Source organism: Mercenaria mercenaria, chromosome 13, assembly GCF_021730395.1.
Source record: "Mercenaria mercenaria strain notata chromosome 13, MADL_Memer_1, whole genome shotgun sequence".
Classification (NCBI taxonomy): Eukaryota; Metazoa; Mollusca; class Bivalvia; order Venerida; family Veneridae; genus Mercenaria; species Mercenaria mercenaria.
In genome coordinates, this window is record NC_069373.1 from 58,442,492 (window position 1) to 58,455,704 (window position 13,213).

The 13,213-nt window shown below is 34.8% G+C and overlaps 1 protein-coding gene across 3 annotated transcripts in view; it reads left to right on the top strand.

The window, feature by feature from the left end:
* LOC123528657 (dynein axonemal heavy chain 12-like) overlaps window positions 1–13,213 on the top strand; it is an 89,078-nt gene that overhangs the window by 9,604 nt on the left and 66,261 nt on the right. For all 3 annotated transcript variants that reach the window (XM_053521946.1, XM_053521947.1, XM_053521945.1), the window contains exons 6-17: window positions 333–408; window positions 1,774–1,932; window positions 2,264–2,347; window positions 2,920–3,031; window positions 3,374–3,719; window positions 6,026–6,117; window positions 6,694–6,872; window positions 7,080–7,341; window positions 7,833–8,039; window positions 10,867–10,988; window positions 11,762–12,038; window positions 12,426–12,611. In XM_053521946.1, coding sequence (XP_053377921.1) covers window positions 333–408; window positions 1,774–1,932; window positions 2,264–2,347; window positions 2,920–3,031; window positions 3,374–3,719; window positions 6,026–6,117; window positions 6,694–6,872; window positions 7,080–7,341; window positions 7,833–8,039; window positions 10,867–10,988; window positions 11,762–12,038; window positions 12,426–12,611 — 2,102 coding nt within the window. The remainder of the gene's footprint in view (window positions 1–332; window positions 409–1,773; window positions 1,933–2,263; window positions 2,348–2,919; window positions 3,032–3,373; window positions 3,720–6,025; window positions 6,118–6,693; window positions 6,873–7,079; window positions 7,342–7,832; window positions 8,040–10,866; window positions 10,989–11,761; window positions 12,039–12,425; window positions 12,612–13,213) is intronic.

Here is a 13,213-nt window from a genome sequence, read left to right on the forward strand (position 1 = left end):
TGTTTGAATCCCACTCTCAGTTGATGAAGATTTGCCTCGAAAAATGAAAAAAATCACTTGAAGTATTATCACTGTATTTTCTTCATAATGTATATTTCGCACTTAGCTTTTTCAAAGAAAGGGGAGCCATTTTATTAATTGAAAGAAGTTCTTGTCATGTGGAACTTTGCCATTTAAGCATATTGGTTAGAACTAGAAGAACTGGATAGGATGCCTATTTAACATTAAATTGTGATTTCTTTACAAGTGCATGTAAATAAATCAGTTTATTATACATTAATTTATAATACAAAAGTATATTTCAGTGTTTTGAAATTTGTGAATATTTTTAGTACAACATGTTTTGGTGAAACCAGAAGTAAAGGGTTTGGATGGTGAAGTTGCTGGACCTCCACCCCAGGAACCAAGGTAACATACCTTGTTTTAATATACATAGGGTGCATTAATATTTATGATTCAAGTTACCAGTTATCACACATTATGTACTAAATGCCAGTAGAACATGCAAGAAGACAAAACCGGTATGTTTGAATATTTACTTGTCAAAATCTTTTTCTATTTATTCTAATTAAAGATAATGTAAAATACACAAATTTCAGCTGAAAAGCTAATCTGTTATATTAGAGCATATGTAAAGAAGGTTAATTTGTAACATTTGTATTTTGAAAGTCTGATCTTGTTTTTTAGTAAGTACAGCGGCCATTAATAATTGATCAAGTAACTGATCAGCTAAGCTTTTAATGACACTTTCTATGTCTTTGCTATTGATTCAACCCTCAGTTTATATGTCTTTGCTATTGATTCCACCTTCAGTTGCTGTCTTGTCTCAGTTTACTGTACTTTGTCTGATACTTTGGATAAAATTGATTGAGGAAAATGAGAAGAAAATCTGATGAAGCTTAGATGTATAGACTGACATTAACACAGAAGCTTCCAAACCAAGGTCCTAGATTATAAAACGAACTTTTGAGGCCAGTTTTGAAATTCCAGCATTTTGATTGGTTATTTCATGCTACACTTTTCAAATTGACCAATGGCAAGGTTGCAGTCATAGACTGGTTGCCAAAATCATACTTAATAGCAAGTGGAAACAAGCCTTTTCATTCAGGGGCCTCCGTGGCCGAGTGGTTAAGGTCACTGACTTCAAATCACTTGTGGGTTCAAGCCTCACTTGGGGCGTTGAATTCTTCATGTGAGGAAGCCATCCAGCTGGCTTATGGAAGGTTGGTGCCTGCTCGTGATGAAATAATGCACGGAGGGGCACCTGGGGTCTTCCTCACCATTAAAGCTGGGAAGTCGCCATATGACCTATCATGTGTCAGTGTGACGTTAAATAAAAAAAAAAAAGCCTTTTCATTCTGATTGAAAGCAGATGTGCAAGATAAAATAGCAAACTTGTTAATAGGTCTAACATCAGATTTTCATCATAATTCTTTAAAGATAAATTTCCTTGATCAAATTTCATTTTGATGACAGGGTCTTTACATATTTTCTAAGTTTAAAACTGAATGAAAAAAAAAAAGAATTTCTGAGAAAAAAATAGAAAGGTTTCTTAATGAAAAAAAAATTAGAAAGGTTTCTTAATGATTTGTCTTTCATAATGTATCATCTACACCTTTGTGCTTCTAAAACTTCAGATGGAACTAAAATAGGCAAGTTGAAGCCCATGGTAGATGGGGAAACAATAATGTAGCCTCTAGAAATAAAGTCATAACTTACTTACTAGTTATGCTGCCAGTGACGTCTATAATTTATGTAACTGTTGTATTTCAGTGGTCTAGATTACTCAAAGCCATGGCACAATGACTATGTCGCTGCAAAGGAGAACATCAGAGAAAATCTTCACATGCTGCATCCCTCCATGCAGACAGTTCTTGACATGTGTCAGAACACACTTGGAAACATGATTCTTGTTGACTGCTTGAAATTCAGGTACAACTTATATGTGTCATTTTCCTATTATGCATTTAATGACATCATCATGAATTAAAGGGTCCTAAAATTGGTTATACATCATTCTAGAGGTATATGGGTCAAAGGTTACTAATTCAAGTCCTTCTTTGTTTCAAATAAAAATTTACAGCTTCATAAAGTGCACCATAAATCCCTAGCTAGCTACTTTCAGTTTCGATTTCTTTGATATTGTTCATTTTATGACGTAAATTTAAAGTTTTACATGGACATGTTGCTTTTATGCTAACTGGGTTCATGTTGTTAACAGGTCTCAGGGACCAACTTAAATGTATAATGTTTGTATTTACAGGGCTCAAGGGCCAATGGAATTTGAATCACTCAAAAATAATGTGATACTAGATCTGGAGAAAGCAGAGGAAAAACTCATGCTGAGGTTAGATTTATTTAGTTGTTACAGCAGTTTATGTAGACTTCATGGACAGTGACAGTTGTTTTATGTAAATTTCATGTACAGTATCAGCTGTTTTATGTAAGTTATTTCATGTAAAGTTCCTGTACAGACTATGTGGTTTTATGTAAGCTACATGTACAGCATCAGCAGTTATATGTAAACTGCATGTATAGTGTAAGCAGTTTTATGTAAACTTCATGTACAGCATCAGCAGTTATATGTAAACTGCATGTATAGTGTAAGCAGTTTTATGTAAACTTCATGTACAATATCAGCAGTTTTATGTACTCTTACATGTATTGTGTAAGCAGTTTTATGTAAACTACATGTACAGTATCAGCAGTTTTATTAAAGAACATGTAATAAAGTGCAATTTTGTAGTTTTTGTCAAATAATTGATGCATTACATGAAATAGAAAAAAAACGGAGATATTTGAATTCTCAAAAACTTGAAATTGAAGTTGGCAGCGGATGATCTATTTACTTCTATTCAATAACTTTGCAGTTAATCTAATTGTCAGTTATTAGGATCAGTATAAACCTTACTTTTACAGTTGGTATCCAAAAGTGATCAATGTATTTGGTGACAAGAACAACTTCAGAAATCTGAAACAGGAAAAATACCCATCATTCTACAACAGTGTGACCACACTGATCTCTAATCAGGTAAGAAAAAAATATAAATGAATTCTAAAATTCATTCAGTTTTTCTTATAAAAGTTTTGGTGGAATATCGTCACTTAAGTAAAAACTTGGGATAGCAAACATGATCATCTTAACCATTTTACGTGGAATGAGAAAGGGCTAACATAGGTACATTCAAAATTATTGCTTGTATCTGGAAATTAGTTTAACTGTGAAGTAAAGTTTAAAGTATTTCTGTAAGCTAACCACTGTTGATCAAGCCCTTCTATTAAGAAAAAAGAGAAATAGTTTGTAGACTACATTTTGAAATCCCACGAAATATAAACATGTTTGGTAAAAAAGAAATATTTTCAATGTTTTCAGCTGCGTGACTTACTGGAGCGTACTCTGGATGCTTACGTTAACTTGTTTGACCCCGATGACAAAACATGTCTGCCTCTGTTAAAAATGGAACTGACATTTGATGATGAGAAAATGCAGTTTTACCCACCAAGTCAAGACCTTGAAGATACCGTACTGTTTGTGGTGAAACAGATTTGTAAGACCATGCAGCAAGTACCAACAGTTCAGTCCTGGTTGTCTGGAGGAAGTACACTCAATCACACAGATGCTTCAATTGCTGATCATATCTTAAAGAAATTCAACCTCAAACTCAAGAAAGCTGTCAAGACAAATTTTGAAGAGCCACAGGCTCATCTCAAGTCTTTTGGTATGCATTATTTACATAAGTTTATTTTTTTAGCTCTAGTCCATTGCGTAATTCGTATTTTTCAAAAATTTCATTATTTTTGTGTTCCTCCAGAATTGGTAGGCATGTAGGTTTGCACTTGTCCATAGATTTGGAAGCTAAACTCCCGATTATATGCCCCACTTTTTTTTAACTCCTTCCCCCAATCCCCGCAACTGTAGCATACACCACCACACAAGGCGTAGGGATGGTGGTAGGGACAAGAAATGTGACCTTGTTGATCAGTTTGTTTGCATATACCACTTGAAAATCTTGTATGCCAATCTTCCTGTTATTTTTATGCCCTACCCTTAACCTTCCCCACTTTCCTCAAAAATTGAGGTTAAGGATGAGGTATAGATTTGCCTTTGTCCATCAGACTGTTTGTATATACATTCTGAAAATCTTGAGTGTCGTACTCGGCACACTTTATCAAAGCAGCGTTCGACACTAACTTTTTTGCCAGGTATCCCGAAGGAATACCTGCTGGGAAATTTAGGAATCCCTGCTGAAAATTAGGAGTCCCTGATAACAAAATGTGGTAAGAACATGAAAAAACTAAAATCTAACAAACACAACTGTTTACAGTACTACATGTATTTTATGTCCCCTTTATTTCCATTTTACATCAATGACAACAATAGCTTGTATGACTTTTGCTGTAAAAGAATAATGTCATTTCTGTCCAAGTCCTCTTCCCCCTCATCTTCACTACCATCGCACTCCTCTGCCATTTGTTGTAGTTCGTCTAAATGTATGCCGCCTAGTTCATTCCCCCTTATAACCCCCTTATTTGTAATCATGTTTTTAATATAAAAAAAAATTCCGAAAAGTCTCCCTAAAATAAAAAAAATTAAAAAAAAAAAATGTTCCGACCTACCTACCCTAATTTTTTCAGCATGTTACCAGATACAAAGATTTTTTAGGCCTTATTAATGCAACTCCCACAGACTTTATCTAAAACTAGTACATTGGTCATAACAGATTTTCTTAAACATTTCATATTTTAGTTGTTTTATTTTGCACATTGCCTAAAAGTGGGTGGGGTTTAGTGTTTGCATGCTTTTATTATCAGCAAATTCTTCTAAATAAGAGCTGCTTTGGCAACAGTGATCATATTTTTCGTAAATGCAGACGTTTTATTGGCTTTTTATTTTAGTTTGTACTTGAAAAATCTTGTAAGAAATAATAAAAATGTTCGAAAATGTCGGTCTAGAAAACGAGTGACAAATACGAAAAACAAAAGTAACAGTTAAAGTTCTTGAAAAGATAACTGTTTTAACTTTATTTTCTCATCATACCACGTATAATTTCTGCTTATTTAATTTGTTTTGCCCAAACAAAGCCTCGGCAATTATGATAATAAATTTGTTATAGACCGTAACGGCCGACCGGCTCATGTAATCGTATCGAGCACACAAAAAAATGGTACAAACACGATAATATAAGGCTGCATTGTTTATCAATTAAGTTGTAAACATTGATCAATAAACACCTTTGATAATGACAAGGCAAATTGTACTAAATACAAACCGCGAGATAAGCACGTGTCATTTGGCGCGTGGCGTGACTGACATCTGTCGGTAGCTAATTAACATACGACGCTCCGCCTACTGCCATATTTCCGCTTGTGCTGGCGAACAATATTGAAATTCACTGGGATTTTGATTGACAGGGGGCAGAACTATCGAACTTGGAACGCATCTAAGTAAATTTCCGCGAGTCAAGCCGACGCACGTTCCGTAATTTATGCGGATAAAATACGAGTTTTTCGCGGGTCAAAACCCGGGAGCTCGGGTCAACTGAACGCCCTGGAAGCCTTAGCAAAAGACCGATGTTTGAGCGAACAAGACTGGGGAATTTCATTGTTTAGAATCATATTTTATCTGAAAATCAAGAGTCCCGACGGAACACCGAAATTGTGAACTTTAGGATCCCTTGCGGATTTTTGGTGTCCTCGGGATCCCGGGACACCGTTAGTGTCGAACGCTGCAAAGGAACTGGTTTAATTAATCCCATATATTACCATCATGTGAGATGATACTTTTTGGGTGCAAGCATTGTTCAGGGTAGCCATATATGATTTTGTTTTTGTATATACCTTTTCAATTGGGTGTGCAGTTTTGCTTATTTGCTTTACATATGATTTCTTATCTTTTTTGTACTGGAAAATTGAAAATAATTTCAAGAAGAAGAGATTGATTTAAGACAGACAGACAATCATTCAAAGTATTGTCAGGACGTGTTCAGTATTCTACAGTGTAACTATAAAAAGTATTTTCTTACAGTTGACAGATATGACTACATTGTAAATGGAGAAGCCCTCGCTGAAATCCACAAATACATGGAAGTAGAACACACATTTGCTGAATACACAGAGGTAATTTGTTTTTCACCTATACAGATATAAAAATGCTTATAAGAGTGTTAAATAGTCAATGTTTCATGCCATTTAATCATCATTAACCACTAATAAATTAGTTTTTAAATACGCTTAATAAATTGCAAAAATAAATGTGAAATTTTGTAATTTCTGCCATGTTTGTATTATTATGTCATTTCTGGAATTTTAACCAAAAGTCGAGTCTATCCAATGGAAAAAATGGAAGCATATACATCAGATTTGCTAATGAAACAGCAAGTATATGCTTTAACAGATGACATGTCGACCATCTGAGAAGGTTGGGATTGGTTCTACAATGGGTAGGGTGTAAGCAAATCATCTAAGAGGTCAAATTGGAAACAGCTCGTTTGATTATTAAACCTGTTTTCATATAGTCATCCGGACAGGGTTTCCCAGGAAATGAACTGAGAGAGATTGAAATAAGATCCAGAATTGTTGCAATAGAGCTAACATAAATTAATATAAAATTTAAATGAATATATTTATCACATAAATTCATATTATTTTGTGGTTAAAGATAAGAAAAAGTCATGTTTTGTCTTATAATTGCAGCAAATTGAGAAATACAGAAATCTGGCCAAGGAGATCATGGGACTGCCAAGTATTGAACATTTTGATATGATCAGGTTGGACTGTGAGGATCTGAAGCGAGGCTTGGCTGAGGCATCTCGCGGTCTTGCTAATGAATTACTCCGCAGGGTGTCTGATGATCACAGGAAGGAGAACAAAGAGTGAGTTTCAGATTGAGTCATATTTATCTATATAAATATTTTATCTGCCATTGTAGATGGAGATACTATGTATATATTTATGAAATTTAGGAAGATAAATATTTATGAAATTATTGGTGATGAGCTGTCACAATTCATTAATGAGACAAAGTTATTTCTATTTATCATCTACAAATGTTGTTTTTTTTTCATTTATCTTGTGTACAGAATCTGTGAAGAGTTCCAGCTTATTATGGATCGAGCACTTAAGGTACCAGAAACGAGTGAAGATTTGATTGGTATGATCTCATTTGTTGAGCACGCTCGTACACAAGGAATGGTCAAACTGAATGAACGTATTACACAGTCTAAAGACAGACTGGCCTACTTGATTGATGTGTTTTTGTTTACACCAGAAGACATTGCTCTCAATTGTGATGTGCTCACTTGGCCTAAAAACATCAACCCAGTCTTCGATCAGAATGAAGAGGTAAAGTATATTCTCATTTACATGTAGAGACTACAGTCCCAACCATGTTAAGATATGTATGAGAAATATTTCTTGTGGCCTAAAAGGGTTTGGTCACCCAACTACTTGTAAATACAGAATTTATTTTTAGGACATAGGTGTACTGTCACTATGATTTCCATAAAAACTCCACATGGAAGTTGTATTGTATTTAGTGTTGTGCAGTTTACATTATTTATGTGTCCGTTATCATTAAAAAAAAAAGAGAAGAAAAAAGAAATAATCTTAGCCACTGTCACAACACTGTTATCTGAGCTATACCAGTGTCTTCAGTAACCATGACTTTTTCATAGTCATTGATATAATTATGATGTTTTCTATTGAGGTACATAAACAGGAAATATACACTTCTATTAGCTTAATACATTAACACAAAACTGTTGTTATTCATTAAGAAGAACGAATGCGCTGTACTGGTTTTATAGTGAATATTCAGAACGATTATTTTTTAGCTGATAGAAAAGTCGAAACAGGCAGGAGAGAAAGGTTTGTTGGAGAAGAGAGAAAAGGTTATGATGGAGCTTGAGAAGTTACGACAACGTGTTGACGAGTTCAATGACTACGGTGAGCTAGACATGATGCAACAGTATGTTCAAGACGTACGCGCAGTGCAGAAACGTCTCGCTGATGTATCTGACCAGATCACTTGGATTAACAAGGTAAAGTATTGCTTCCTTCTAAAAATAGATAAATATGAAACAGTTGTATTTCAGAAAAAAAAATGTTGTTGACAGAAATATAATTGTAGTTTTAAATAGCTCACTGATATTTATGATACTGTATTATGTCTATTTCTTACCTATTTTGCATGATAATTGGTTTTTAATGTTTTTATGTTCATGAATTGATTATTTTTATAATCAAATTCCATATGTTGCAAAATGTCTGCGTGCACTTGCATACATATTTAGGGTAGTTTTTTAGCTCGACTTTACGAAGTATATGGAGAGCTATCTTACTCAACCCGGCGTTGGCATCCTTCCGCATCCCCACCTTGGTTTAAAGTTTTTTTTACACTTTCTCTTTTTTAGCTCATCTGATTTTTTGAAAAAAAAATTATGAGTTATTGTCATCACTTGAGCGGTTGTCGGCGTCGGCGTCTGCGTCAGCGTTGCCTGGTTAAGTTTTATGTTTAGGTCAGCTTTTCTCCTAAACTATCAAAGCTATTGCTTTGAAACTTGGAATACTTGTTCCCCATCATAAGCTGACCCTGTATAGCAAGAGACATAACTCCATCTTGCTTTTTGCAAGATTTATGGCCCCTTTTGTACTTAGAAAATATCAGATTTCTTGGTTAAGTTTTATGTTTAGGTCAACTTTTCTCCTAAACTATCAAAGCTATTGCTTTGAAACTTGGAATACTTGTTCACCATCATAAGCAGACCCTGTACATCAAGAAACATAACTCCATCTTGCTTTTTGCAAGATTTATTGCCCCTTTTGGACTTAGAAAATCAGTTTTCTTGGTTAAGTTTTATGTTTAGGTCAGCTTTTATCCTAAACTATCAAAGCTATTGCTTTAAAACTTGCAACAGTTTTTCACCATCATAAGTTGACCCTGTGCAGCAAGAAACATAACTCCATCCTGCTTTAGAAAATATCAGATTTCTTGGTTAAGTTTTATGTTTAGGTCAACTTTTTCTCTTAAACTATCAAAGCTATTGCTTTGAAACTTGCAACACTTGTTGACCATCATAAGCTGACCCTGTACAGCAAGCAACATAACTCCATCCTGCTTTTTGCAATAATTATTGCCCCTTTTGGACTTAGAAAATCATTTTCTTGGTTGAGTATTATGTTTAAGTCAACTTTTCTCATAAACTATCAAAGCTATTGCTTTAAAACTTGCAACAGTTTTTCACCATCATAAGTGGACACTGAACATCAAGAAACATAACTCTATCCTGCTTTTTGCAAGAATGATGGCCCTTTTTAGACTTAGAAAATCATGGGTAGGACAATATTTCTATTACACAAAAAAAATCAGATGAGCGTCAGCACCCGCAAGGCGGTGCTCTTGTTTCTCCTTATCTCTGTAATTACTTGATGGATTTGTTTCAAACTTAAAATAGTTATTCCTCATCATCACCCACATCATATGGCACAAGGGCCATAACTCACACCAATATTTCATGAATTATCCCCCCTTTTTACTTAGAATTTCAGGTTAAAGTTTTGATGCACTTTCACTCTATCTTAATTATTACTGAATGGATTTGATTCAAACTGAAAGTAGTTGTTCCACATCATCTCCTACATCATATGACACAAGGTCCATAACTCTGGTACCAATATTTAATGAATTATCCCCCACTTTTACTTAGAATTTCAGGTTAAAGTTTTGATGCACTTTCACTCTATCTCAGTTATTACTAAATGGATTTGATTCAAACTTAAAATAGTTGTTCCACCTTATCACCCACATCATATGACACAAGGTGCATAACTCTGGCACCAATGTTTCATGAATTATGCCCCCTTTTACTTAGAATTTAAGGTTAATTTTGATGCATTTTCACTATATCTTAGTAATTACTAAATGGATTTGATTCAAACTTGAAGTAGTTGTTCCACATCATCACCCACATCATATGACACAAGGTGTATAACTCTTGCACCAATATTTTATGAATTATGCCCCCTTTTTGCTTAGAATTATACTTATTTAGTAGTTTGATACACTTTATCTTTATCTCTCTTATAACTTAATATTTTTGACACAGACACAGCTATTGTGCAATATCTTCATCCACCATTGGAGTTATTAAACACTCCAGTGACAGCTCCAGCTTCCTCAGATGTGCCCAGTTTCACTATCCAGCATCGAAATAGTCGAGCGCGCTGTCTCCTGTGACAGCTCATGTTATATTTTTTTCTCACCCTCAGGAAGAAGTATTACTGTATAGTAATTGCTCACCGGAAAATTTGGTATATATGAAACTGTATGATTGTAGTTCAGTATATAAACTTGTTGTCAATGGTGTAACTGCTCCTTTCATACCTTGCAAATATTTTTTTGCGAAAGGTTTATTTATAGACGTATTGATTTTACATGAATATTGCCCCTGTATGTATATCTAAAGCAGGTATTGATGCCCAGTTTCCTTTGCATAATGGTTATATTGGGCATATGTAAGGATTGAAACTTTAGTCTTGTGTTTTGAAGGTTTTGTGACACTACTCTGAACAAACTATGTGTTTTGCTTTGCAAAAAGTATAATTCTATGTTTGCCTTAATTGGCATAATCCCAAGATTATTTACTTAGTACATGGAACTAGTTGTTCCTTTGCAGCCCCTGTTACACCTCTCACTGTCTATGTTTGTGCTAAAATAGTCAAGTACCTAATTTAGGTTACATTAGTAAGTATTTGTAACAGTTCAATTTGAAGTTCATCTTAGTAGTGAAAAACTCAGTGACTAGTGGCATTGAATCAGTGACAATATTATCAGACAAGCAAATATGAATTTTAATGTTTGTATGACAGGAGGAGCAGCTTTACAAGTACCCAGTTACACAGTATCCAGACGTGGACGAGATCACAAATGCTGTAGACCCCTTCCAGAGACTCTTCAACATTGTAATGAAATGGCAAAGAGCAGAGAAGAAGTATGTATTGATTAAAATATTTCACTACATTACCAAAAGTCAGGACATGTATTTATTGCTTTGGTGTTGTAAATTTAGATTTTAACTTGAAAGTTCCAGATTTTCATTTAGTAGAAAGTATAAAAATTGAATATCGAGGCAAGTCTTAGAATTCAGCATTGCCGTTAATAGTTTCCAGATTGTTCTATGGGAAATCCAGTTTAATGATATAAGACTTGTCTTAAAAGTTGAATTTATAAGCTTTGCTAAGTCTTACATTCAAGTTCACAATCTCTGGCTGTGTTTCTTGCTTTAAAACTTTGAAAACTGTGTTTTAGACAATTGAAAGTCTTATTGTTTTAACAAGAATTGCTAGTGAATAATTAATACCGTAAGTGGTGACAAGAACTATTCACTGATATTTTAGTTGAGAAAATGTTCTGTTTCTGCATGGAAGTGATAAGAAAGCCAGAATATGCTTGCTGTATAAAACAATGAATTTTATTATTCACAGTAATTATTACAGAATAAAATATGAGCCGTGCCATGGGAAAACCAACATAGTGGCTTTGCGACCAGCATGGATCCAGACCAGCCTGCACATCCGCGCAGTCTGGTCAGGATCCATGCTGTCCGCTAATAGTTTCTCCAATTCCAATAGGCTTTAAAAGCAAACAGCATGGAGCCTGACCAGACTGCGCGGATGCGCAGGCTGATCTGGATCCATGCTGGTCGCATACCCACTATGTTGGTTTTCTCATGGCACGGCTCATATAATATTTCAATGTTTTTAGATGGATGGACGGAGCTTTCTTGGACCTGGAGGCAGAAGTTATTGAAGGTGAGGTGGATGAATACTGGCGGGAAATTTATAAAATACAAAAAGTCTTCAACCAGAAATTGAAGAAGATGCAGATTGAGATAGATGAGATAAACAGAGAGCGCAAAAAGAAGCGCCGCCTCGCTGAAGATGAAGGAACTGAAGCGGATGTAGAACCTGATGCCAAGTTGACACCTCCGGCAGCTGTCACCGTATGTAACTCTGTACAGGACCAGATGACAGAATTCAAGGTACTTTCTTGAATTTACTTTAAATTACATAATCACTAAAAGTTTAGGTTTTTAGGTTGTGGGAGGCTAAGAATTTTTTCAAGGGGATATTAATAAGTAAAAAAATCCAGAACCATTTATGTAATGGATTGAACTCTTCCTAAAAGAAGCAGTCTTGGTTTAGGACTTCTGAAAAGTTATAGTTTTCTCCATATTTTGCAATAAAGATGTCTTAAAAGGGTTTGCATAGCCTATTTCGGGCTTCCATGTTAGAATATATTTGTTTAAGTAAAAGAAAACAGCAGTATTTTTCAACAAAGACTTTTAAAGTGAAAACAGAATAATAGTATGCAACCTAAAGAAGATTCCTTGTGTAAATACTTTATACATGTTTGTGATTTTATTTAGGAATTTATCCCTGTGATAGGCATAATGTGTAACCGTGGTATGCGGCCCCGTCACTGGGAGAAAATGTCAGCAACTGCTGGTTTTGACATGACTCCAGACTCTGGTTCCACGCTTCGAAAGGTGCTCAAACTGAACCTGCAACCATTTATGGATGAGTTTGAGGGTATAAGTGCTGCAGCAACAAAGGTTAGTACCTGTTTTATTACTGAGAATGTTAATCACAGAATTATTAATGGAATAATGTTTGTCCAATCCCAAACTTGAAATAAAGAGCTGTGTTTCGACAACTGACTAGGGTTTGAACAAAGAACTTGTGTTTCTGTTCCAGATTTTTATCATGTGATAAATATATGATAATGAGCAAAGGGTTTTTGTGCATTTGTCAGCTGATACATTTCTGAAAGTGATGCTCCCACATAAAAGAAGCTACAAAGGTCAAGCTTCTAAAGGTAGCAGAAATGGAAGTAGAAATGATGTGTTTATACATTTCTTATAAGCTTTGTTTACTATGTTGGCATGAAGTTATAGAATTAGCTTCAGTAAAGTATAATGCAAATTCTAGGAGGGTCAATAACGTGACCATCACTGAGTTTGTTTATGCATTGTAATCAACGCCACTTTTTTTACTATGAAGGATACATACAGTTGTTTTGCAGAAAACCTGTCAATAACCCAAACAGAATCTGTAAAGCAAATTAGGTCAGGATAAATGTGAACAAAGGTATATTTTATATCTAAACAGAATTTCAGTTTCACCATATTAGGTCTGGGAACAGTTTCTCTATGTT